This window comes from Drosophila virilis, chromosome 5 (genome assembly GCF_030788295.1).
Source record: "Drosophila virilis strain 15010-1051.87 chromosome 5, Dvir_AGI_RSII-ME, whole genome shotgun sequence".
NCBI lineage: Eukaryota > Metazoa > Arthropoda > Insecta > Diptera > Drosophilidae > Drosophila > Drosophila virilis.
This window is the reverse complement of record NC_091547.1, coordinates 12,355,965-12,381,225: the sequence shown is the minus strand read 5'-3', so window position 1 is coordinate 12,381,225 and position 25,261 is coordinate 12,355,965. Positions and strand designations below refer to the sequence as shown.

The 25,261-nt window shown below is 45.5% G+C and overlaps 3 protein-coding genes across 10 annotated transcripts in view; 2 read left to right on the top strand and 1 right to left on the bottom strand.

Moving 5' to 3' along the window:
* The first annotated feature begins 2 nt into the window (after positions 1–2).
* Positions 3–5,216, top strand: LOC6626183 (cilia- and flagella-associated protein 61). Its single transcript, XM_002050211.4, has 15 exons — positions 3–355; positions 424–738; positions 802–1,104; positions 1,160–1,267; positions 1,634–1,764; positions 1,829–2,109; positions 2,171–2,253; positions 2,314–2,788; positions 2,863–3,149; positions 3,208–3,444; positions 3,495–4,081; positions 4,135–4,298; positions 4,357–4,608; positions 4,675–4,884; positions 4,949–5,216. Exons 1-15 carry the CDS (start codon positions 81–83, stop codon positions 5,111–5,113), a joined length of 3,873 nt encoding a protein of 1,290 aa, XP_002050247.2. The 5' UTR covers positions 3–80; the 3' UTR covers positions 5,114–5,216.
* Positions 5,216–9,924, top strand: LOC6626184 (cilia- and flagella-associated protein 61). 3 transcript variants are annotated; one of them, XM_002050212.4, is made up of 13 exons: positions 5,216–5,493; positions 5,571–5,870; positions 5,925–6,069; positions 6,246–6,403; positions 6,465–6,634; positions 6,684–6,976; positions 7,033–7,373; positions 7,421–7,900; positions 7,963–8,199; positions 8,264–8,838; positions 8,900–9,063; positions 9,124–9,378; positions 9,448–9,924. In XM_002050212.4, the coding sequence occupies exons 1-13, from the start codon at positions 5,225–5,227 to the stop codon at positions 9,814–9,816; spliced, it is 3,756 nt and encodes a 1,251-aa protein (XP_002050248.1). In that variant the 5' UTR covers positions 5,216–5,224; the 3' UTR covers positions 9,817–9,924. The 3 variants fall into 3 exon arrangements, with proteins under 3 accessions (XP_002050248.1, XP_015029959.1, XP_070066115.1); XM_015174473.3 differs by lacking the exon at positions 5,216–5,493 and having other exon boundaries at positions 5,618–5,758; positions 5,835–5,870; XM_070210014.1 differs by lacking the exons at positions 5,216–5,493; positions 5,571–5,870; positions 5,925–6,069; positions 6,246–6,403 and having other exon boundaries at positions 6,499–6,634; positions 6,716–6,976.
* A 480-nt stretch (positions 9,925–10,404) lies between these two features.
* jbug (filamin-type immunoglobulin domains fbug) overlaps positions 10,405–25,261 on the bottom strand; it is a 28,656-nt gene continuing 13,799 nt past the window's right edge. For 3 of the 6 annotated variants that reach the window (XM_032436692.2, XM_032436693.2, XM_070210006.1), the window contains 7 exons: positions 18,131–19,142; positions 17,837–18,057; positions 15,411–15,559; positions 12,877–14,965; positions 11,319–12,811; positions 11,077–11,256; positions 10,405–11,013 (listed from right to left, as the gene is read on the bottom strand). In XM_032436692.2, coding sequence (XP_032292583.1) covers positions 10,882–11,013; positions 11,077–11,256; positions 11,319–12,811; positions 12,877–14,965; positions 15,411–15,559; positions 17,837–18,057; positions 18,131–19,142 — 5,276 coding nt within the window. In that variant the 3' untranslated portion in view covers positions 10,405–10,881. Of the gene's footprint in view, positions 11,014–11,076; positions 11,257–11,318; positions 12,812–12,876; positions 14,966–15,410; positions 15,560–16,222; positions 16,700–17,836; positions 18,058–18,130; positions 19,143–22,605; positions 24,825–24,854; positions 24,980–25,261 lie in introns of those variants that run through there. The other 3 variants (XM_070210007.1, XM_015173773.3, XM_032436694.2) reach the window with 3 other exon arrangements.

The window sequence follows — 25,261 nt, the reverse complement described above, 5'->3', positions numbered from 1 at the left end:
CAAACACTGTGCACAATAAATATAAACAAACAAAATTACAATTACACATACATATATACACATACAGAGTATTTATACAAATGTCGCAAGGGTATACGGTGCGCGGGGCGACCAAAGATGATCTGCAGAGCATCTCGGCGCTGATCTATGAGCCGGCTATCAAATGGTTTGGCAACAAGCGTCCCAAATATGAAAAGAATGAGATCTTCAAAAAGTATCAGACCCATCGCATGGCCGTCGAGCTTAATGATCCCACGGACAGCAGCCTAATAGCCTATGCCGAGTTTCGCAATTATCCGGCAATCGGGCCAATGCCCAGCGACAGCTGGTTGGAATGGCTGCATGAGAAATATTGGTAAAAATTTGATATATGCCTGGCAGTTATCTATGAATTGGCAGCATTAAAAAAGCCTGCTCCATCAGCATCAGAGACACCATAAGCCGGCTGAACTCCATGTTCTTTAACTTTTGCGTCTATCGAAAGGAGCATCCGGAGGCGTTGCTTGCGCTGCTGCGTGAAGTCTTTTACTTGGAGAATCGCGTTTGGTATTTGATAACAATTCGAACGCCGGTACTGCAAGAGGATTTGTATTATGCCGAGAGCTTTGATGATCTGGAGAAGTATGCGACAGTCTATTATCCACGCGAGTTTAGCATTACCTCCAATTCGAACACGCAGTCATTATATATTACGGAGCGGTTCAGAGTTCTGCCCAAGATCACATATCGCAAGGCTCTGTAAGTTCATGTCTCAGTTTCGACTGTTTCCAAATCCTTCAACTCCTGCCAGTGCACCCTTAGCGCCGAGGATAACGACGACATCATCGAGATGCACGAACACGAACTGCCCGAAATGCGCGCCGAGCTGGGTGACTTTTATATTGCCGAAGAGCTAATGCGCACGGATGACGATGCCAAGAATTCGGTGATAATTGTCGCCGAGCTAGAGAACGAAAAACAGGACTCGCGTACTGCGGGTTTCATCTGGCTAGACGCAAAGGTGGACATACGCTTCTACGTGCAGAACTTTGAGATGGACATGTTCGGCAATCTGGTCAAATTCTCAACCAACAAGCCGTTCGATTACGAGCAAGTAACTGTGTCGTGAGTGATCCTCGTGTATCTTTGCCAGGCATAGCTTCAATTGGCCTCTACCCAGGTCCGTGGAGCGCAAAGCGGAGGCCAACCTATTCACAGCCGATGCCATGGATGACCTCAATGCAACGACCATAATTGGTGGCGTGCAACGCAATGATAGTGGCATCAGGTTGGATATATTATTTTCATTTTTTCCCAGCTCTGAACACTTTAGCTTAACAAACCCTCTCTCCGCTGGGTATAATGCATCGAATGATTGTCTGTCTGCATTGTTTTTGGGAACGTGTGTTAGGTTTTCGATATTTTCATTCAATTACCCGATATTGGTATATATTTTTGGGTCATACTTCGCAGTTATTAGACTTTAATATTTCACATATGCAAGGCATAAAGTTCTTATGTATAAAGTTCATAAACTTCTTATGAAGTTTCATCTTAATGTCCCGAGTTCGGAATAAAGTGCGTTTAGAGCTGGGGACAGGGTAGCTGCTAGTCGGGCAGCCTTGATTCGAGCATTCTAACTTCTGTCTTATAGTGTGGCCAGTCTGAGCAAGCTAAAGGTGAGCTCGATTCATGGCAATATCGTAGATACGAATGTGTCGACCAGTCAGGATAAGTTCTACATGCGTGAAGATCTGTATATGAAGTTTGTGTATATATTCGAGAGTAAGCTTTGGGTCCTAGAAAAAAGGCTTCATGTTTAATATGTGTGTCATATGTGTGTCTCTAGAGCTGGTCACGACTGGCTACTACATCAATGAGCAAAGCAAGTGCATTAGTCTTCATTATAATACGGATCCAAAGAAACGACAGGTGGATGGCGTGCAATCTGCCTCAAATGTTTTTGAGTTGAAGTACATCTGTGTGCAGGAGGACTTTCCCCTGCCGCGTTTGTTTAGCTGCCTGAATGCCATGTACGCGGCCTTTCCGGACCGTGACTATTGCATAATGACCATACCAAAGAGCGTCAACTCTTTGCGCAGTCACGTGGAGGCGCTTAAATATTTTATGGCAAGTCACAAAAACCCACAATGAAAATCCATGATTTGTAGTTTCTGCCCCTTTCACACAGCCCGTGGCGATGCGTCCTACCAAAGTGGCCAACTTGACTGATATCTATATTACGCATCGCAGCGCCATTTTTGGAGAAATCAGGTATGTAGCGCCCCAATATACTCATGCCTATCTCAAAATTATCCATAACAACCTGCCCAGCCTCTATCGCTTGGAAAGCACAGACTTTGATACTGTGGTGGACCTGGCCAAGGGCGGCCAAATGGTACCCGACCTGAGAGAGATGTCGTCGGCCAGCAGCTTCTCGTATAACTCCAAGGTGAATGCGTTCGTCAACATTGACAATGAGGTGCAGGTCATACAGCAGATCATGAGCGACGTGCTGGAAAAGGTGAACAGCGATTACGATGTGTTCACCATACGCTGTGGCAATTCCACCAAAGCAGCCATTCACAATACGGCCATTGGGTTTGTGATCTTGCGCAAGTATCTTCACCATCACGAATTGCATTATCATTATCATCTGCCCAAAAACGACCAGCATCTGGATAATGAACGTGCCGAGATTATATCGCTTCGTTTGCATCCACTCTTCAGTAATTGTTGCGATGTGATACTTCGTAATCTGGCAGCGAAGACCAGATATTTTGATTTCTATTTCATATATGCACGTAATGTACGGATTTCTTTTTGTATACTCTACATATATATTTCTTTATTTTATATACACTCGATTTGTTGTTGTTGCAGAAATATTTATTCTCCAACGATTTGAAGACGATGATGATGCCCATCGAGCCCACGCCCATGAAGAAGTTTTTCTTCACCAATATCGAGAAAAAACTTAAATGGAATTCAAATAGCTCGCTTATGGGCCTGCCCGATTACGATTACTATCGTGATCATTTGGTAGTCTTTCGCCACAGGCTGAATCCCTCGCAATGGTTTGGGAAGACCACCAGATTGGTCATCATTGGATTTACGGCTAGCGCCAAGGCGTTCTTGCGTCAGCTGGTCTTTCAGTGGAATACTAAGGAGTAAGTGCATTCGCCCCATTTCTGCATCCCACTGTCTAATCGCTAAAATGCCCTGCAGCCACGCGAACTCGGAGAACTATAACTGTCTGCCGCGCTTGCAGGTTACGGTTATCGCAGCACCCGGTCTCGTGGAGGCGGAATATGATTGCATGTTCGATTGTCCCTACTGCCCGCCGGGTGGACACTGCTATTTAAGCTATCGAAACTATTCCTGTTATGTGCGCGATGTGGTGCTGCGCATGGATCTGCGCCTTTGGGTCCAATTTCTGCCCGGGCATGTGAACTACATTAACAGGTAAGTCTTATGAATTAATGAACGCCTTCAAGCCCCAATAATTGTCACAGGGAAAAGAAGTTTGTAAAGATAAATAAGACCTGCGAGATATACTACGATACTTTGCTGCTTATGAACTATTTGAGCTTCAGACTAAAAGTGGACGATCACAAAGAGGAGCATCCCGGGCGAATACCCTCTAATTTTATTGAGCTCAACAACCGCCTCGACAAATTTCTGCTCTTCTATAAGCTGCGTGTGCTCATAGAGGAGCACAAGCGCGATTATTTAATACTTATGTACGGTTCCAATTTGCATACTTATGAGTGCATTGCCTTTCTGATATCCCATGGTGTCGCGCCGGACCGAATTGTCCTTGTCTTGCCTCATAAGAAGCTTGGCACTGAAGAGGAGCAAAAACTTATCAGTCCTTTCGTCGATGAGAATCTGCAGTACATACTGGATGACATGTTAGAGGATCTCGAAGTACAAATACATAGGGATCTAACCTTTGCACATTGGGTACAACATGGCACAGCGAACTTCATACTTGAGGTTGTGTTTAAACCCTGGAAAGGAAAGAAAGAGAGAGTTACATTCGATTGCGATATATTCATATCATTCCAGGAGGGTTGCATGGACTCCAACACCGAGGAATGTAAGTTAACTAATGTCAAGCCTAACTGATTGTTCAGTTTATTCTTAACACAGGGCTGAAGGCATCGGAAATTAAACTGCGAAGCAGACGTATTTTGGTTAATAAGAACTTTCAGACAAACGATCCGGACATTTATGCCGTGGGCAAGCACATAGAAATCAATGAGCCCATAAATCATCAGTATCAGTACACAAACGAGAAGGAAACAGCTATTAAGGTTGGGTGCTATGGAATAAGTTTTGCCTTGATCTTACGCTCCTTACAATTTCTTACAGTTAATGCAAATACTGGAGCTGCGTCAATTCGACACACCTATTGACTATAAATACTCGCAGCCCTCATTCTTTAAGGCCCTACTGCCTCTTGGCTACTTCATCACCAAGCTGACCATGCCTCGCCGCTATCTGGCCAGCTTTGTACTCGGCTGTACCAAATGTTCTCTGAGCACTTACTTGAACAATACCTTTTGTCGCATCGGACTCACACCGAAAATGATTGTGGATGAGATAGTTGTTGTCACCAAACAGGTGAGCCCATGGCGCATGGAGACTCCTCTATGGCCAGTGCATGTTTTATACAATTTTCGTTTGTAGAGTGCGCCTTTGGATTATCTGGAGCACTTCTGTGGCAAACACGAGAAGATGTTGAATAATCTAAAAGCGCGCTATAAGGAAGGTAACATCAAGTGCTTCTTGCGGTTCCTTCAAGAGCCCTGGACAGAGCTGTTAATGCACGATGATTTTGATGACTTTCAGGCCGAAAATCATAAAATGCTAATGCCCATGATACAAAATTTGGACTGGGTAGACCTTGACATCAAGGACGTACGCATATAGCATCTAAAAGCATTACTTTTCTTTTCAACAGAACACCGAGAATAATCTACGTGAGGTCAACAAACAGCTATTGGAACACAATCTATTGGACTTTATACGAAAACGTCGAGGGGAATTCCATCACGATTTCGTACTGCCTGAGGACTACATACAGGCGGATAACTTTGGGGACCTTCGCTCGGGTCATGGAAATTAATCAAAATTTTCAATGTTCAAATAACTTGTAAACTGAGTAGTTGCATGGAACACAATTCATTACTTTAAAACATAAATAAATAAAAACAATAGTTACTCACATATACTACAAATGGAGACAGAGTATGAGATACGCACGGCTAGCAAATACGATATCGAGCAGCTTGAGTCGCTCTTCTCCTCGAATTTGGCGAAATATTTTGGTCAAAAGCGACAGCCGCCCTTAAAGCAGCTATTCCATGAATATCAAACACATCGCCTGGTCGTCTGCAAGCCAAAGGATCCTAAAGCTATATTGGCATATAGCGAGTTTTGCATATATCCAAATATACCGGTGCTATCCAATGACTGCTGGCCACAGTGGCTAAAATGTCGTTTTTGGTAAGAGAAATTCGAATAGGGTAACAAGAGCCAATAAGACAAATATGATTTGAAATCCTGCGTGTTGTGCCTTATAGCGTGGATCTGCCCATTACGCTGATGAACACAATATTTTTTAATTTTTACATATACCTGTCGGAATATGAAGATATTTTGAGACAACTCTTAATGGAGGTATTTTATCGCGAGCACAAAGTATCTTTTTTGGTTGTTGCTAGGCCCCCAAACTACTCACCCAAGGAATTTGAGAAGCTGGAAAGCATTGGTAAGGTCTATTATCCCATTGCGTTTGATATGTTCTCATGCAGGAATCTGCCGACAATTATTGTAATATCGCGCAGCAAATTTATGCCATCCGTATCATTTCGAAAAGCCCTGTAAGTAGCTCTGTCACAATACTAAAGATTAATGCAAAGTCTATAACTATGCAGACCTGAGGACAATGATGATATTGTTGACATGGTTGACGTCCATGAGCCGGAAATGCGCCAAGAGCGTGGAGATTTCTTTATAGCTGAGTTGCTTCTGGGCACAGCCGGTGGCAATATAGAAAGAGATCAAATTATTGTTACAGAGGTACAAATATAAAGAACGGTTTGTCCTGACGGACAGATAATAGTTTCCTGGCTAATTCATCTAACAAGGGTGGATTAGTAAGGAAAAGCTGTTGTTATTTACCTTTTGGTATCGTCACCTACATTGACCTACATTGAAAATGAAAGGGAAAACACTTATTACCTCATATTATTTAGGAAGCCGGCTCCTCAGTTGATGGCAGCACGGGTATGATGTGGCTCACGGAGGAGGTGGACATCGAAGAATTGATTAGGAACTTTGATCTGGAGAGCTTGGGCAACCTGGTGACATGTACTCCCGATATGCCACACGCCACTGTGCAGTTCAATGTCTTGTAAGTAAGATAATTATAGTTGATCAGAATTAGTGGCTTACGATTATGGCTGACCACGCAGCACGGCAGAGCAGCGGCAATATTTTAATCTCAAGAAAAATTTGAATTACTTAAAGCGGCGCGGTGTCTCGCTGAGAAAAGGAAGTGAAGTCAGTACCTATTCTGAAATGGATACCGGTTTACTGGGTGCAACTGAGCGCCTTTTCACAAAATTTAAATACATAACCGATGGTAGGTTAGAGCCCTTAATGGACCTTCTTGTAAGCTTCTACAATTGCAGAGCTGAGTAATAGCAGCAACTATTTGGACAAGGTACCGAAAACTCTGAACATATCATTTGATATGCCGACGCGCAAGAGCATGAGCAAGAACAAGAAATACGGCCTGAACAATGCCTCCCGGGCGTTTCTGCTGAAGAACTTCATACTGCACCCGAGTCTCAGACTGGAGTATTCTTATTATTACATCTGCGCGATGTTCAGCGCATATCCGGATCGCGATTATTGCGTGGTGCCCGTGTCACCCAGCGCTAACAATTCCGCCAGCCTCTGGGCGTTACTTAAGTTCTTTATAGTGAGTAATTTCGAATAGATGTTGGCTTAACAATCCCTCGAGTTCCAATTTTATAGCGCGTGCAACATCGCCCCAGCTCCGAAATGTCCGACGAGGTCTTTGTGGCACATCGCTGTTCCATTAACACAGAGCTCAGTATTTACCACCTGGCTAAGGATGACATCGACGATGTTATCAAGTTGATGAGTGTTAACAACCAAACTAAATTCAGCAATGAGAGCCTAAATAGTGGCCTTGACTCGCATATCCAGGAGACGGTCACCCATCAGATTAAAATCGTTAAACAGATTAGCTCCGATGTGCTGTATAATCCGATGTCCGAGTTTAGCTTCTGGGTTATACGTTGCGGTCACACAAGCAGGGAGAATACAACGGCTGTTGGTTTTGCTATATTACGGTAAGTGGGCGTGGCTAGTGGAATACATTTAATGTTCCGGCTCGCAGTCCGTTCTCGAACTACGAAGCGGTGTATAAGCAATTCGTGCTGCCCCACGATGAAGACTACATGACCTTTGATCGTTGCGAGCTTGTGATGCTGCGTCTGCATCCCTATTTTCACATGTGGTCCGATGAGGTGCTGCGCACCGTGGCCATAAGATCGGGCTATCGGGAAATCTTCTACTTTCAGGAAATCATCGGCGAGCCCTTACCAAATGATTTGGCACAAAAAATGATGCCAGTGGAGCCGCGTCGCATGCGCAGAAACTGGTTCATAGACACCCAAAGCGAGCATTGTTACAGGCGTTCGTCGACACAGGTGGATCTGTCGAAGATAAACTGTGTCATGGATCAGTTCTATTTGTTTCGACACAATCTATTTCCCTCCAAATTTATTGGCAATCAAAATCCAATAGTTATCGTCGGTTTCTCGGACATATGCAAGGCTTTTTTGCGTCTCATGGTTTTTGGCTGGAATACGCCCGAGTAGGAGCTGACATGTTTTTGACCTTTTCCTTGGATTACTCTACAATGTCTTTCCCTTGTAGCTACAAGTACGTGAGTGTAAACAACTGCCTGCCCGTTGTGGAAATAACAGTTATTGTTGATCATGGCGAAATCGAGGCGGAGTACGATCCTAATGTTGCGTGCCAATACTGTGGCCGCAAGGAAGACTGCTATTTGAGCAATAAGAACAGTTGTCCCTTTGTAATGGACACCACACAACGCCTGGATATGCGCAACTGGATCAACTTTGTGTCTGGAAAGGTGACGTATATTAATCGGTGGGTGTTCGAGTAACTTTACTTGGTTTGGGTTGGTTTATAACGTATACGCACCGTTTTGCAGTGATGAAAAGTTCATTCGTCTGGATAACAACTGCAAAGTCTTCTATGACAAGCTGCTGCTGCTGTGTGATACCAAGTTTGGTTTGCCTACCCTGGGAAGAACTGATGAGACCCATCAAGCCTATCCATATAACTATGCGCACATCAATGGACGCCTAGACAAGATTATGCTATATCACAAGCTCGAGGAGCTCAACGATTGCGAGTTGTCCAAAAAAAAGATTATCATCTATGGCTACACCTTGGCTCTATACGAGTGCATTGACTTCATGCTGAAGCATAACTGTCGGCCCGAGAATATTGTGTATGTACAGCCGCATAAGGTGATCAAGCCCGAGTATTTAAATAATCCCACAAATGACAAGAATCTGGACGACATACTGGTGCAAATGGTTTCTGATCTTGGCATTAAAGTCTACGAATCAGCCAATTTTGTGAGATTTTCGTTGTATACAAGCGTGAACTTTATTGATAGGGTTCACTTTAAGCTATTTCCCAGCGGAAATACTCTATCCCTGACCTGTAATATATTTATCAATTTTATGGAGAACTATATGCCCATGTCCATAGAACGAAGTGGGTATCCTGAAGATGGGAAATATTTACTAAATGCTTAAAAGTTTTTTTATGCTTTCAGTGCTTCTCAACAGTGATATTAATATGAAGAATCGCAAGATACTTGTCGATGAGGACTATTGCACAAACGATCCGAATATTTATGCGGCTGGCAAACATGTCACCTTTGTCTGGGATTCGTTCTATCAGTATATCTATACCAGCGAACGCGAGATGGCCCAAAAGGTGAGTGACAGCTGGCCTCTGCATGCTTCATCCCGGATTTTGAAACATTTCCGCATCCAGTTGATAGACATACTACAGTTGAGCCAGGAGTCGTATACAAAGGAGCGCAAGTTTAGCAAGCCATGTTTATTTCACTGTCTACTACCCCTGGGTCATATGGTCATCAAGATAACTGTGCCCAAGCGCTTTTTACTGGGCAAGCTCTCAAATGAGTACAGCCAATTCATGACTAGCTACTCCAGCTCAGGTGATTTCTTTCGCGTACGCTTGAGCCAGAATCTGATTGTAGAAGAAATAGTGTGCGTTACTCGTAAGGTAAGATATATCTACATATATGCAATAAGATTCCAATGTAATCGGCATGAATTTTATATGCCTGCTCAGCTATATAAACCCCTCTATTTTCTGGAGTACTTTTGCGGAAAACATGAGACGCTGCTCAATAATATGCATAGTCGTTGGAAAATGGGTCTGATCAAGGATTTCGTTAGCTTCTTCGAGGCGCCCTGGACCGAATATCTAATGCACGATCGTTTCGATGATATGCAGAACAAAAATCATTCTACGCTAATCACGCTGCTGCAGCACATGTACTTCGGCGTGAACGGCATGAGTATTGGGGATTCCGATTTCGATGGGGCATGCAAACATTTTTTGGAATTGAATCTACTCAAATTTCTGCGCAAATATCGCAAAGAGTTTATCAACGAATTTGTCTTGCCCGAGGATTGGGAGACGGAGAAACAGGTTTAGCCATGTGCTACATTTCATATGGGTTTCCGATAGGTTTCAGTGTTTTCTATAGATTTTTTTTTAGGCTTAGGTGGTATCTATATTCATATTAAATTATCATAAACTGTTGTTGTTTACGTGCTATGTACAAGATTGAACCAAATGCTTTTTAGCTTATATTTATGTTGAGCAAGCAGGATTATTTCGGCTGCATCCTTTACTATGATCTTGACGAATTAACTATGCAGAACTTTCTTGTCGTCCATTGCCTAATAGGCCTACAAACTGTTTACAACATAGACAAATCCTTGCATGACCTGACGAGTCTCAGAAGACAAGAAAACTATGCTATTAAATGACATTGAAATAGTCCTGGTAGTTTTGCTTGTTATTATATAAATTTCGAATCGATAAAGTTAACAAACGCACTTTGTCCCTTGAACATTTTTAAACTTTGCTGATCCATTCTTGTTAATTGAAATACCAAGAAGCATGCAGCAGGAATCAAGGATTGTATCTTTTGGGGGCCCACAAAAGTATGCTATGATTTTCGCAAATACGATTGTTTGCGGTTTCTGGATCTTCTTCCAGGTTTCGGCAGCATGTATGTGTACTTTAATGTCGTGTATTTGTATTGAATACGTTGTTAAACATTTGGATCAAATAGTTTCGCAATAATAACATTGTATTACATAGGTATTAGGTCTACAACTATAAGAACAGAAAGCTATTTATCGTAGCGCCAAAGCCTTTTGTAGCCCGAAGAGCTGAGCCTGGCGGGCCGCGACTTCATCTAGACTTATGGTAGTCGATTCGTTTCGTTCGGTTTTAAAACTTAACTAGTACTCATAACATATGTATATATATATATATAAATATATAATGGTTGATCTTAACGATCTGCGATTGTAGCTACACGTGCGTGCTCATATGTATACCCCACATATACACTATAAATATTTGTGCCATCCACTAGAGTGGAACACAGGCGGCACGACGCGACTGCTGAGTGGCAGCCGCAGGCTGATAGCGAATGGGCGGAGTCAGGCCACTGGGGAAGACAATGATGGGATGGTTGATCTGGCCTCATATGCCCTGCAAGTACCTTCGTAACTCCTCCTCGGTGTCGAAGATCATGACGGGGAACGGCGAACCGGGCACAAATTCACCAGCCCACTTGACTTCGACGCGATAGTCACCCGGCTCCGTTGGATCGTACTAGCAATCGCATAGAACAAGCCATATTAATCACACTTCAAACGTACAAATACGCCTACTTACTTTGCACAGAATGGTGCGATCCTTTTGGCTCTCGCGCTGCATTTCCACGCGGAAGGCACCCTTGGGTCCGCGCACGCGCACCGTCAGCTGCCCGGCGCCAGCGCCACGTGTGTCGCATATGAATCGCGATTGGAAGGTGGCCAGCACACCATGCTCGATGCCGGGCCCATAAACGCGAACCTGTTTGGTTAAAGAGTCACATAAGTAACGGATTAGGCAAAGGCATACTCTTTATTACTCACCTTGCTGGCATCTGGTGCGCCGGCCACTTTGAGCGCAAATGGTGAGCCGGGCACATTCTGTCCGCCGTATTTGATGGTCAGCAGATGACGTCCCGGCTCCTGTGGCTTAATGTTCAGCGTAAAGGTGGCATCACCATGGTCATACAGCTCGCAGTAGGCCACCTTGCGTGCGCCGGCGCAGTGGGCGGTTAGCTCGCCAGGTCCGGCGCGTCGGGTGTCTATCCAGGATTTGATGTCCTTGCCGACAATGCCGTGGCGCAGACCTTCACCGGACGCAATGACCTTAGAGGCGTCCATGGAGGAGCCAACGGCCACAGTGAGCGGGCAGCCCTTAACCAGCCGGCCATTCCACTTGACCGACAGCGTCAGAGTGCCTGTCATGGACTTCTGCGGCGTGTACGAGGCCAGCCAAATGTTTTCGCTGGGCCGCGGCTGTGCCAGGCTCACGGGCAGCGCAGTATTCTCCTGCGTGATCAAAATAACTTCCGGGCGGCCGGCTGGCGCATTGGAGGCATCGATGGTAAAGTGCGCCGCCTCGCCGGCCTGGGCGGCGGCTAGTCCGCGACCCATTAGCACCACCTTGTCGGCGGCTTGCTGACCCGTTACAAAGGCGCTGCGTGGACACTGTGTGATGGTCAAACCGCTCCAGGTCAAATCCAGATCATGCTCGCCGGCGGCCAGATTGTCGCCCGTGATGTTGAGACACATCTTGCCATCGGCCAGCTTATCGACGGGTATTTCAATGCCATCGATGCTGCAGACCAGCTTGCCGGGACCGGCATTCTCCATATCGAAGATAATGCGTGCCGGCAATATTAAACGTCCGTCATGATCAACCAGCGTGCCCCAGCCGCCAACAGGAGTGACCTTGGTGGACTCCACGCAGCAGATGCGCCAAGGTGAGCCGGGCAAACTGCCGCGGTTGGGGCAGCTGGCACGAATCTCGTAGGTGCCCACCGATAAAATAACATATGAGATGCGCCACTCGTTGTTGCCCAGCGCCTTGATCTTGGGCTCGATGCGTTCGCCAAACTCGTCCACGCGTTCAATCTGCACATTGGGTGCAATGGGACAATAGACAACAAAGGAGGCCTCCTTGTTACGATGACATACTTCCAAGCCGTGTCCAGCAGCGCGTGCATCATTACGCACGCCACTCGACGAGGCGCTGAAGTTAAGCGGTGAGCTGGGAATCGTCTCGCCGCCATACATGAGCGTTAGCTTATAGTTGCCCGGCTGGGAGGGCACAAACTCTACGTTGTAAATGCCCTCGGACTGTTCGCTGATGAGCACGGGCAGGCTCTGGTTAGTGGGCGAAATGGCAAAGGCTTCCAGCTCGGCAGTGCCGGCATTGTCTGTGCGCACGGTGAAGCTATTGGAGCTGTGCAGCGCCAGTGGCTCTTTGGTGACGCCCTGCACAGTGACCTTGCTGCTGTCAAACGCCTCGCAGGTGAAGGGGCTGCCCGGCAGTGGCTTTGACTGATGCAGCACCTCTGCAAAAGAACACGATTTCAGATTAGAGATTGGACAAGGACGAGCCTGTGAAGGCGGTACCTACCGATAACGCATTGACCCGGCTTATTAATGCTGAACTCCGCCTGCAGGTGTCCATTCTTGGTCTGATAGCAGCGCACGGGCAGCGCCTGGCCACCGGGTCCGGAGACCACAACATCGAACTCTCGCGCCGGCCGCTTCACTGTGTCAATGGCAAAGGATGTGGTCTTGCCCACCCGCGCCTGATACAAGCCCAGACCGCTGACGCTGATCTCTTTGCCAGCGCTGGCAGGCAGCACATTAATCTCGAGTGGCTTCAGCGATATGGGCACATCGTTAAAGAGTATGCTTATCTTGTGCGGCGCCACACGCGTGGGCTGGTAGACAATCTCGTAGACGCCCGATTTGCTGGGGCCGCGTATGGTGTGCGGCACCTCGGTGACACCGCAACGCACCAGCGCCGACAGATCACCCTGCCCGGCTTCGTTGAGCGACACGCTGATGCTGGCCGGACGATGACACAGAGCCTCGCCCACCTCGGTGATCTTGACCAGCATGGGATCAAAGGCGCAGAGCGTACGGGTGCCAATGTGCTGACGCGTCTCGCGGTCAATAAAGCGCAGCGTGTAGTTGCCGGTCATGTGGGTGCGGAACTCCGCCGTCTGGCGATTGATGGTGTACGGCACGGGCTTCTGATCGGGCGCCAGTATCTCTACAATCTGATCGTCGGCCGGAAAATCAATGGCTGCCAGACTGCCAATCTGTATGTGCTGGGTGTGCTGCTGTATGTCCACGCGGAAGGGACTGCCGTCAACGGCGACCTCGTTGAACGTAATATTCACATAATGCGGCTCGGTGCTCTGTGGCACAAAGGTGACGTCGTAGAGGCCGCGAGCACAGGCGACCACCTCGGCCTTGACAGTGCTGCTGTCGGTGGACACCACCAGCTCAAGTGTGCCCTCCCCTGCGCCAGCTGCATCCACACTGAAGGTGACAGGCACCCCCAGCGTGGCAGGTCCATACTGCTGCTCCAGGCCGCTGATGCTCACGCGGGAGACGTCGAACACATTACAGCTGAAAGGTGATCCATTTATGTGCTGATCATTCGCCAACACGCTGATCAGATGGCGGCCCACTGTGCTGGGTCGGAAGGAGGCGCTGTAGCTGCCGCCATCGTGCTGACTCAGTTGACAGTGCTCGTTGTCACCGGCGGGCGACGTGACAAATATCTGTGGCTCGATGCCCTCAAAGCCCTCCAGCTCGAAGGTGTTGTCCATCTTGACGGCCGCTTGCTTAAGGCATTCGCCCAGCGCCTGGGCGCGTGGCACGCCCGAAGAACTGGCGGCAGCAGCTGCTATGTGGCAGCTAAAGGGTGATCCCGGTACCGGGTGTCCGTTGAAGCGCACGGAAAGCGAATGGGCAGCCGCCTCTGTGGGCTTGAAGTTCACCTTGAAACGCGCATTGCCCTCGGATTGCACAAAGTTGGGCACATTCTTGCCGTTGACGGCGACAATGATCTCCAGATTGCCGGCGCCCGCCTGGGAGGCATTGATGCCAAAGCTGACGCTCTTGTTGACCACGCCAGGTCGTATGTCCGTTACGATTACCTTTTCGGCGGAGTAGGCCTTCAGCAGGAAGGGACTGCCCTCCACATGACCGCCGCCAGGCAGTCGCACCTCCACCGAATGATCGCCCACCTCCATGGGCTCGAACTTGACATTGTAGCCCAGCGTTGAGCCGAGTGCGTCGATCTTCACCGGGACACTTCGTCTGGCCGGGCCGAGCACTTCCACCGTTGGCTTGGTGTCTGATTCCACCACAAACTCGAAGAGGCGACCCACGCTGACCTTGTCCATGGTCTCGGGCGATTGTATGCGTGCTGCGGCCGCCACCCGGCACGTGAATGGTGAGCCAGGCACATCCTGGCTGTTGAAACGCAGCTCCACCGTGTGACTCTCAGCTTCGCGTGGTGTAAAGCTGATAGCATATGTGTGCTGGCCCTGTGCCTGTGCCGAGGTGGGCACACGACCGCCGTTTACTGTGACTTCCAGATTGCCGGGACCAGCCTGGGAAGTTTCGACCAGGAAGGTAACAGGCTTACCCACCGTTCCACTGCTCACATTCTTCACCTTGATGGCGCTGACGTCATAAACCTGTGGAGACGAAAAAGGTTAATGTTCAAAATGTACAAATATGGGCTTTATATTCGGATCTGGAGGGAGGTATATATCTAAAAGATAGGCACAAGCACGGTGAGTGTGCATAATTCTTCCAAATTTAGTTTCGTATAAAGACTATTATAATTTTGTCATGAAAGGTGAAAGGGACAGAAGAAGATATCTTCGACCCCAAGAAGTATATGTCATTGGACAGCAATATCGTATAGCTGCCATAGGAAATTAGCAGAATCTCTTACAAATAACTTAGATATTATACGCGCCTAAATATTCTTTGTTTTTAGTATGCGGTTGACCAAGAAATAAATGACGATTTAGACAACATGTCGAGACTAAGACAAGGCATTCGACCTAGTTATGGGCTTAGAAAAGTTAACATGAACTTTACAAGCTACATTTAGATAAGAATATGTGAACTTACCTTAGCCGCATAGGGACTGCCAGCTGTGGGCAAACCATTGACAGTGACATTGACGCGATGTTCGCCGACGACTCGGGGCACAAACTCCGCCTTGAAGACACCCTCGGCGGACTGATGCACCTGGGCGGGCACAGATTGTCCGGCGGGACCTGAGTTGCCCCGATTTTGCAATGTGCACATTTTGCATTTTATTTGTATATTTATTTGTTTTTGTTGTTTTTTTTTTTTTGTTTTTAGTATTATTAGGTTTTTAAGTTTTTAATTACGAATTTTCGATTACGACGCGGCCGGAAATGAGTTTTGAGAGGGTTTCATTTGATTGTTTTGTTGAAATTAATATATAGAGCATGTTGTTGTTGTTTTTGTAGTTGTAGTTGTCGTAATTGTTGTTGTGTAGTGTAGTTAGTGATTTGTTTATGGTATTTTTTTTTTGGTTTCGCGTAATTGGTAAAAAATTTGGAAAAATGTTTACTCAGATTAGTAACGGCATTAGGCTTGGGTTTGTGTTTTTGTAAAGAGCTTAATATGAACGATGCCAACGGGCTGGTTAGTGGGTTGTCAGGTGTTGTAATTGTTGTGGTTGTTAGTGGTTGCAGTGGTTGCTTTTGTTGTCTTGAGTATTATACCGAGAACGTGCCAGAAACGGTTAGTAAACTTGAGATGTTGCATGTATTTCTTGTAGAGACAGAGCGAGCAGCGAACAGATATTATAATTATATATCCCTGTAGTTATATACTTCTAGTGTCTATATAGCTTATGTACAGTACTGAATGTCTGCCTGAACACAAAACAATACCAATACACACAATCCTTTATGCATATATCATGTATGTAAAACATCTTTTTATTTGTTTGCTTGCGCTTCTTTTAAAAGACATTAATCAGAATCAATTGAACAAATTAGTAAATATTTTGCCCTGAGGCGCAAAAGGACATTAGTAGTAAATTAAAAAAAAAAACGAGTACTTTTTTGTTTAGTTTGGTGTAGTGGGTGCTTTTTTATAGTTGTTGTTGCTGTTGTGGTTCTTTCACTCGTGGTCGATACAGTAGTACTTCGCTTGGTAAACACGCTGTTGGGTTATGGTTTCTTTTCAATTTAAACGGACTGTTAGGCGGAACACACACATATATATATATATATATATATATAGAGTAGATATAAGGAGCTAGTATATACATATATATAGAGTGAGAAAGATAGAAAGTACTCATATATAAAGTTATATATATATATAGATAGGTAAGTATATGCATAATTATAGAGTCTAGTACAAAAGATTTCGCCGTCCTGAAATATAATACAGATATAAAAGTGAGCAAATTATTACAAATTAAAGGGCGTAAGATTACAAAACATTTAAACACAACTAGATACCGAGCATACACACATACATATATAGAAATAAAGACCACAGATACACACACATACACATACATGTACACATACGCATACTACAATGTTTATATACAGTTCGATTAAAAAGTAATTACAATTAAATGTGCTGCTATACAACAGTGGAATCAATTACATAACGTACATTTTAAGGCCTATACACACTCACACACATACACAGACTTTTACACACGCCTACACAGTTGCGGCCATGGCATAATCCAGAGTTTGTAAAGCCTAAGCACAGATGCTAATGCGTCAAAGTGTAACCGTAGCAATTGCCAAAATGATAAATATGACGCATAATTACATATACTAAATGAGCACAACACACACACAGATACACATACACACTCAGTTAGCCGCAGTGGCTAAGTGGTGCGGGGTGCCACACAAGTTTACAAGCTGCCACACGGTGGAGCAAAGCTATTGTCAAGAGCGCTGCGTGTGAAACAGAAATAGAGCTGTGAGTAGAGGAGAGTTAGGGGCCAGTTGTGGGTGGATTACAATTGAAAAGGGTTGGGCGGGGTGGTGGGCGGACTGAGGCGTGCTGGCATGCTTCAAAGTTTCAACAACAATTTCCGTAGATTGTGTTGAAAAGTGTGAAAATGTGTGTGTGTGTGTGTGTGGGAAAAAAAGTCATGTGTTTTTGTGTGCCAATGCGGATACGGATAAGATGCTAGCTAAAGATACGGATTATGAGCAGATATGTATGCATATGTGTGAGAGTGTATGTGTGTGGGTGTGTGCGATATCGATTACTCTCTTCCACAAACACACACACATACATAGACAATTATCATTTAAGTAACGAGCAATTTAATTACAATTACGAATAACTTGAACCAAAATCAAATGCAAAATGCAAATCAAACCACACGCAAACAAAATGAAGGCGAGCAGAGCACAATGATAGAGGGTTGGTCGGAGGGGCTTATAAATGTGAGGGGGGGAGGGGTACACATAGCGCATGTGTACCCTGTGTTAGTGTGAGAGCGAGCCCGTTCAGCCAGCTCCTGGCCAGCTACATACCTTCGACGTTGACCTCAATGTCTTCCAAACGGCCGCCATTGTGATTGATAACAAAAGAATTGGTCTGATGCACCGGCCCGGGACCGCCAAGGGATACCTGGGGCCCGGCTACGCCGCCGCTAATGCTAACCGTTATTGGGCAGCCGGGCACGGGCATTTTATTAAAGGAGACATTAATCGTGTGCTCGCACGACTCTGTCGGCACAAACGAAACGGAGAATCTGCCGAGACAAAGAGAGAAAAGTGTAAGTAAGAGCATCTGGCATCTGACAGGTAACACCTGATTATCCTTACCTTGCACTGCCCTGGGGATGCACCTGTGTGGGTATATTTTGACCCTTGGCCGATATGGTTATCTCTAGATTGCCCTCGCCAGCATCGCCCGCATCCACAGTGAACTGCACGGGTCGACCCATGGTGCCACGGGAGACGCTACCAACGACCACCTTGCTGGCATCATATGACTTGGCCAGAAATGGTGTGCCCTGTACCGCAAAGCCATTGTACTCCACATTTATCGAGTGGCCGCCGACGCTGGTGGGCGTAAACTCCGCCGTGAAGCCGGCATGTATATCGCCAGTGACGCGGACGGGCAACTCGCCGAGTGGCCCACGGACGCTGACCGCCAGTTCAGCGGCTCCACCACCGCTCACCGTGATGTGAAAGGACGAGGGCCTGTTGACCGGTATCAGCTCCAGATTGGACAGGTTGAGAAGAACACGCGAGGTGTCCGCCACGGCACAGACAAAGGGGCAGCCGCGCACCGTCTCCCCATTGAACTTGATGTCTATCAAATGGGACTTCGCCTGCTCGGGGGTGAAGGAGACGAGACAACGACCGCCGCCAACGACCTGGACATGGTTGGGCACCTCGCCCTCATTTATGGATATCTCCAGCTGTCCCTCACCAGCCGCACTGGCGTCCACACGAAACTGGCATGGCTGGCCAACCACGCCGCCATTAACCTCGGTCACTTGGATCAGGCTGGCATCGTAGACCTTTGCTATCAAAGGACCGCCAGCGATCTTCGTGCCATTGATGGACGCATCAATGATGTGCGTGCCCACTTCGGTGGGCACGAACTCAATGCGTGCAGCACCATTTGCCGCCTCATGGGTGACTCTGGCATTCAGCTTTGACTTGCTTGGAGTCAAGACCGTTGCCACGCACTCGCCTTTGCTCAGGCTTTGTCCAGGAGGCGGCAGTATCTCAAAAACCGCCGGCGTATTGGCGGGCACAAGGCGTGTGGATTCGCCCAGAGCGGTTAGGCCGGGTGACGACATGATCTCAGCGTGCCACGGTGAACCTGCAATCAAGCACAAATCAGAAAAAGATTGTCAGTCAAGAGCTCAGATAAAAGATATGCGTGTGTCTGTGATTCGAGCTGCCCTTACACACTCTCTGGCCAGGTTATTTGACCCACAAAGCGACTTTATGCTGCCGCATCGCTGGTAATTGAGACGCTGCACGCGGTGACTAAGACAAGCGACACAGTTCGTGGCTATAGCGAGGGTGGCTCAATAAATAAACATATACTTAAAATGTGTAAGATTTATGATTGAATAAAATACGATCCTACTTCTAGACTTATGAAAGGCTTTAAAGTAGTATCACAATAAAGTCGATATATCTATCGAAGCTTGGAGATGTGGAAGAAAATGTGCTTCCAAAAGCCACGAAATGTTTGAGAAGTTATCATCTTGATATGTGCATACACACCATAAGTTCAGTAAAGTCAATATTTACTTGATGTAAATATGAAAATTCGAGTAAAAGTACAAGCCGGCCTTAAGCCAAGTTTTAGTTGAGACATTTTTAAGACCTACCTACCTATATCTTAAAGCTTGATTTAATAATTATAATGCTTAAATTAAAAATGTTTATGTAGGAATTCTACTTGACTCAAGAAGCTTTCGCTTTAATGAACGAGCTTGTCTTTAGAAATTTGTTTTTCTATCCACTAACATATTTCATAAGCCTTTGTCCATATAAGCATATTTCCCATAATTAGTTAGCTGCTTTTTATATAAAGTTGACATGTGCACAACATTTCATTTAACTGGTAAATAGATTTTTTGTATAAATTAAAATATAACCTTTTGCTTAAATTCGTATACCTCAATAAAAAAAGATATCGTTATCAAGTCATATCTCTTTTCTTGAATTGGAATCTTTTTGTTTCTGTGTCAACTCTTCAACTTTCCAAATAATACATACAGCATTTCTGTGGCAGCCCCCGCATGGAAGTCAAAACCAGGTTTCTATTTGTTTTCCGCTGCGTCCCATTATAATTGTCGCAATTGCTACGCAGCAAACGCAACAACAATTTGTGCCGCCTCGTTGCCAGCTGGCGGAGTGCGAGGCACAAGTGCGTATCTTGAGCTGCGTATTTGTATCTGCAAGATGTAGCTGTATCTGTAGCTGTATCTGCATTTGTAGGCATCCAAGTGGGCACGGCCAGTAGGCTGCAAATGCTTAGACAATCAACTCGGGCAGATTATAACACATTAATTGGCCAAAGTTAGTTGCAGTAGCTACAGTTGCTAATGGAGATGGAGCTGGAGCTGAAGCTGACTGCAGGAGCATTGCGAAACGCAAGCAGCTCGAAGCCATTAAAGCTTGAGGCTCAGACAGACAGAGATGCATTCGTGAGCTGGCGCTAAGCGAATTGAACTTGCAATTGGCAATTACGAGCAGCTCGTTAAATGTTTGCTTATTTCTTCTTTTTCTTTTTTTATTGATTTAGTCGATTGTTGTTGTTGTTGCTGTCGTGTTTTAGCTTGGCGCAAAAATTTACTTTTGTTTGCAACTTTCCACACATTTCTCTTTCTCATTTTTTTTTTTTTCGTCTGCTGCTGCTGCTGCTGCACTTTTCCTTTTAGCGCTCGTTTCGGTTGCAGCTGCTGGTGCTGCTTTTTATGGCTTTTCCATGAAAATTGCCACAGCAGTTGAGTTGCGCCTCGTACCGTCGTTTCAGTTCAATGGAAAATCAAACTGTTGCGTTGTCGCTCAAAACTCGATTTGAGTTGGCACTTTTTTGTCTTGCGCAACAACAGTTCATTTTGGCCAGAAAAAAAACCCAACCTTTTTGCCTGGGAAACTTCTTGCGATGCGCCAATCAAAAAATTGAAACCGAATTCGGCCGCGAACTGTTATTGCTGTTGCCACACTCAAAACTACCGCAGCTCAATTTGAATGCCGCTCTCAGGGTTTGTTGACCACCAATTGGCGGCACACTTTGGGCCAGCATTTATCAGTCGCACTCACAGCTCGAGCTCCATGTGAACAACAGTTAGCTGGTCATCTAATAAACCTCAACAGCTTCAAGTTAGAGCTTCCCATGCTCATAAATTAAGCTCTGCCTCTTTGTCACTGCCACATTCTATGCGTTGCACAGACGAGCCTGCAACTTGAACTTTGCTTGCATTTGCGACGCTAACGGGCTCAGTTTTGGTGGCTTTTTCTTCTTGTTGTTGTTTTGTTTTTGTAGCTATCTCAAGAGAGTCTTATGCACGTCTTGTGGCGTGTGTGAAGCTCATGTGAATGCGAATTCTCGGTCGAATTGCGTGCGCTAAACGAGCGTATGAAGTTGCCAGGCTAGCTGCTCGGTGTTCAATTCATATATACTCTATAACACAAGTAGCATATAATATGTAAAAATAAAATTCAGGAATTATAGGGAATTATAAAATGTTCAACATTCAATTAAGTTGAACATCATACAAAAACTATTACATTTGAACTTTGCAAATAATAATAAGCTCTTTCCATTATCTTGATATTGATTCAAGCACTAACCAGTCTATACAATTAACAAATAGCTTAATATCTAGTTGCGCATATTAGCCGCTAGTTCTAGTTCTTAAATCTAGTTCAAATTTAAGTTGGCATCATTTCTGCATAATTTGCTGCTCTATAAACACAATAAAAGCGTGATTTAAGACAAATTGCTTGCAATCTCAGAAAAGTATTTTTACCTCTAGATTGACATACCCCAGTTAGTTAAAGTTTGTAATACAGTTGACCTCAACTAGCTGAGTTAAGGCAGGCAGCTTAAACAAAGTGTGGATTAGGTTGCAAAAACAAATGCTTTAAACTATCTTCGAACGAGTTCTTTGCGAGCTTTACTCATACAATAGATATTATTCCCACGTTTATTTCCGGCGACATTCTGAAAGTTAATAGCCAGGTAACGGTTCGAACCAATTCAAAACAAACGATTATTTGAACAAATTTGTTGGTCAACAAATCTGGCTTTATGTTCGGTTCGACAGCCGCTGCTCAATGTAGGCCCCATGCATCCTGTGCCTGATTTACGTAACGAATAAGGGTATTTTGGAATTCGGTGTGTCTACCTGTTGCTCTGGCCGCGGCCGGTTTTGTTGCCGCGTAGCTGTCGCTGGCAGCGACCAACTTTTCCGGCATGTGGCCAGAGAACAAGTGCAGTTAAGAGTAGATGTGCTGAATGCTGTTATTCAATATGCATACGAGTATCTGTGTGAGTGCCAGAGTAACTACGTGCAAGTGTGTGTGTGTGTGTGCGTATACGAAATCGGTTACGTGACTGCGGCATGCAAACCGTTAGATGGCCAGCAGCTGTCGCCACAGCAGCAGCGGCAGCAGAAGAATTCAAAGCCAGAATGTCTGACAGCGACCGTTACGAATAGTTGATGTATATAAATGTATCTATGCGCACATATGTATCTATATACACATGTATCTATAGCTGTAGAATTTTTGGTATTTGATTTCGCAGAATGGAGATTTACGTTTTGTGGTGACTGTGTCGGTAGCTGCTGATGATGCGTTGGAGCGTTGGTAGCGAGGCTTTTCTTGCTGTAGTTGTAGTTGTTGCTGTAGTTGTTGCTGTGGTTGTTGTTGTTGTTGTTGGGGCAGTGCAAGATGTTGTCTGAAAACGCGTGATTGGACCTTATTCTTTTGTATATCAATACACAATTGCTGAGCGGGCGGCACGTCTGAACTTGAACCACTTGAAAGTCAAGTTGTTGAACGCGCTGCGATTATGTCAGCGGCTTGTTATTTTTGTATTATTTTAATTATTAATTTTTTTCAAAAATAACTTGTGAATTTTGTATGTATATATTAAAATGCTTGTGTTAAATGCTGCACTGTGCGAATTTCAACAGAACAATTTAGTTTAACGAGCTCTCTTTGCTTTTTTTCTACACATTTCGTCGAGCATTGCAGAAAAATGTTGTTCAACGAAAATCACGAATCGCGCACGTTTTTCTCGCGTTTTTCAACGTTTGCCGCGGCCGTCGCAAAACAAAATTAAAAGCCAAACGATTTGTAATTTATCAGTTGTTTTAATTGCGTATTTGGTTTGTTTTATTATTATTGTTTTTCTTTAATTTATGTTGACCGTCGCTTAAAAAACCAGTTGCCTGTGCGCCATGCGGGTACCAAACAAAAATTTCACTTTGAATGTGGCTCATAAAATCACAAAAATGCAGAGTGATAGAGGCACCAGCTGAGGGGCAGGGCAGGGCAGGGCAGGGGCAGGGGCAGCGGACTAGCTGTAAAATTGGGCATGTATGCCAATATGTTGGACAGCGGAAATAGCCATAAGCACCAGCAGCAGCAGCAGCAGTGGTAGCGGGGTAAAAGCTCTGTTCAAAAGAAAGAGGTGTGGCCACAACTCATTATGCCAGAGAAAAAAACGAAACGAAACGAAACTCAACGCAACGAAAACGAAATGTCCGCTCAAATATTTGTGTGTTGTGTCAAGTCAGTGGGAAAGTAAGTGGCAGCCACGTTGTCGCAGCAGGCAGTCGAAGAAATTGCAATCTGTGCGGCTGATCTTACGCGTACCTGGCCAGTACCACGCCCTTGCCGCATACCGCCAGTTGCAAGTATGTGTAAATGTGGCATACAGCTACAACAACAGGCTGGCAACCTATCCCAACGGGTTTCGAGCTGCAGCCGCATTAAATGACATGGCAAACAACAGTACGCGTATCTGTTGGATCTGCTGTTGTAGCCGTATGTTGTTGCAGCTGTATGTGGCTTTGTCATAGGGCGTGCAACTTCCTTCTGCAACGGCTAACAAAGGCATGCAACAAGTGCGCCTTGAACCACATAGAAAAGCCAACGACAACAGATTGAAAATTGCAAAGCAAACAGCATGAGCAGACAAAAAAGAGAGAAAAAATATAAATGCAGACCACTTCCCGCTGCTGCGCGAGTGTGCGCTTGTGTGTGTGTATGTGTGTGTGCGTATGTGTGCGTGTGTGTGTGTGTGTGTGTGTATCTATGAGCTTGGGTTTGAACTATGCGCGCCTGTCGCTTGATTATGTGTGCTGCACTGGGGCCTTTAACTTGGCCAATAAACGAGCCAAATTGCGGCTGTGGCATGTTGCAAGCTCTTAACAAAATGGCTGCCACACACACACGCACACAAACACCAGAATCGTGTTCAATGAACATTGCAAATTGCAGGGCGACAGTTTTCTACGCTTTTGACGTTGATTTCAACCGATTTCAACCTTTAAGCCAAGCAGCTGTCTAGTCCCATTGAAAATATGTTCAGCTAAAAGGTTCATTAAACTGGTTTTAGTTTTGTTTTACTTATATATATATATATATATCATTTTTTTTTTTGTCGTAGCGCGCGCCTCACACACGCAACACTCACACATGCACACAACAAACAGAGACCCAAATGCGACGAGGGCAACTTTGTTTTGAGAGACGGCAACGGGAACGGGCAAGGGCAAGGGAGCGGGCATGGGCACGGGCACGGGAACGCGACGTCCGCATTGGCTATATTAGCATATTTCTTTGGCATAGAAATCTCACAAACAAAATCTTTTCGATTCGCTTAACATTCCACAGAAAAAAGTTATCTTTCTTTTCTTCTTTTTTTTTTTATGTGAATTTGGTATTTCTCTCAACCGTTTGACAATGTTTTTGTTTGTGCTGTCTGATTACAAACAATTCTTTTCTTTTTCGCTTTGCACATTCACACACACTTCTAGCCTTTTCTGCTTTTCCTTACTATCTAGTTGTTTTTCTAATTTATTTCTTCTCTTTAAATTTTTCTTGGCTTTAACATTTGCGATCGCTGCTGACGGTGCGCCGACGTGTCAGTTATGTTCGGAGCGCGAGCTGTGACTGGTGGCGGCGGCGACGGCTGCTGCCAACGCGACCCAGAGCTCTGCTCAAAACTCGTTCGGCAGGTCGCTCACTACGGCTGGCTGAGCGCGACGGAGCGTAAAAGAGCGTTCGGATTGCGGCAGGTGAGCGCAGGTAGGCGCAGCAACAAGTGATCAGTGACGGGAGAGTGAGCGCCAGTGTGAGTGTGAGTGCGAGCTAGAGCGCAGCTCTGCTTCTCTCAAGCCAACTGCACGAATTCGCCGCACCGTGGTCTGCAGTGCCATCAGTTGGGGTGAAATCAAATAGACT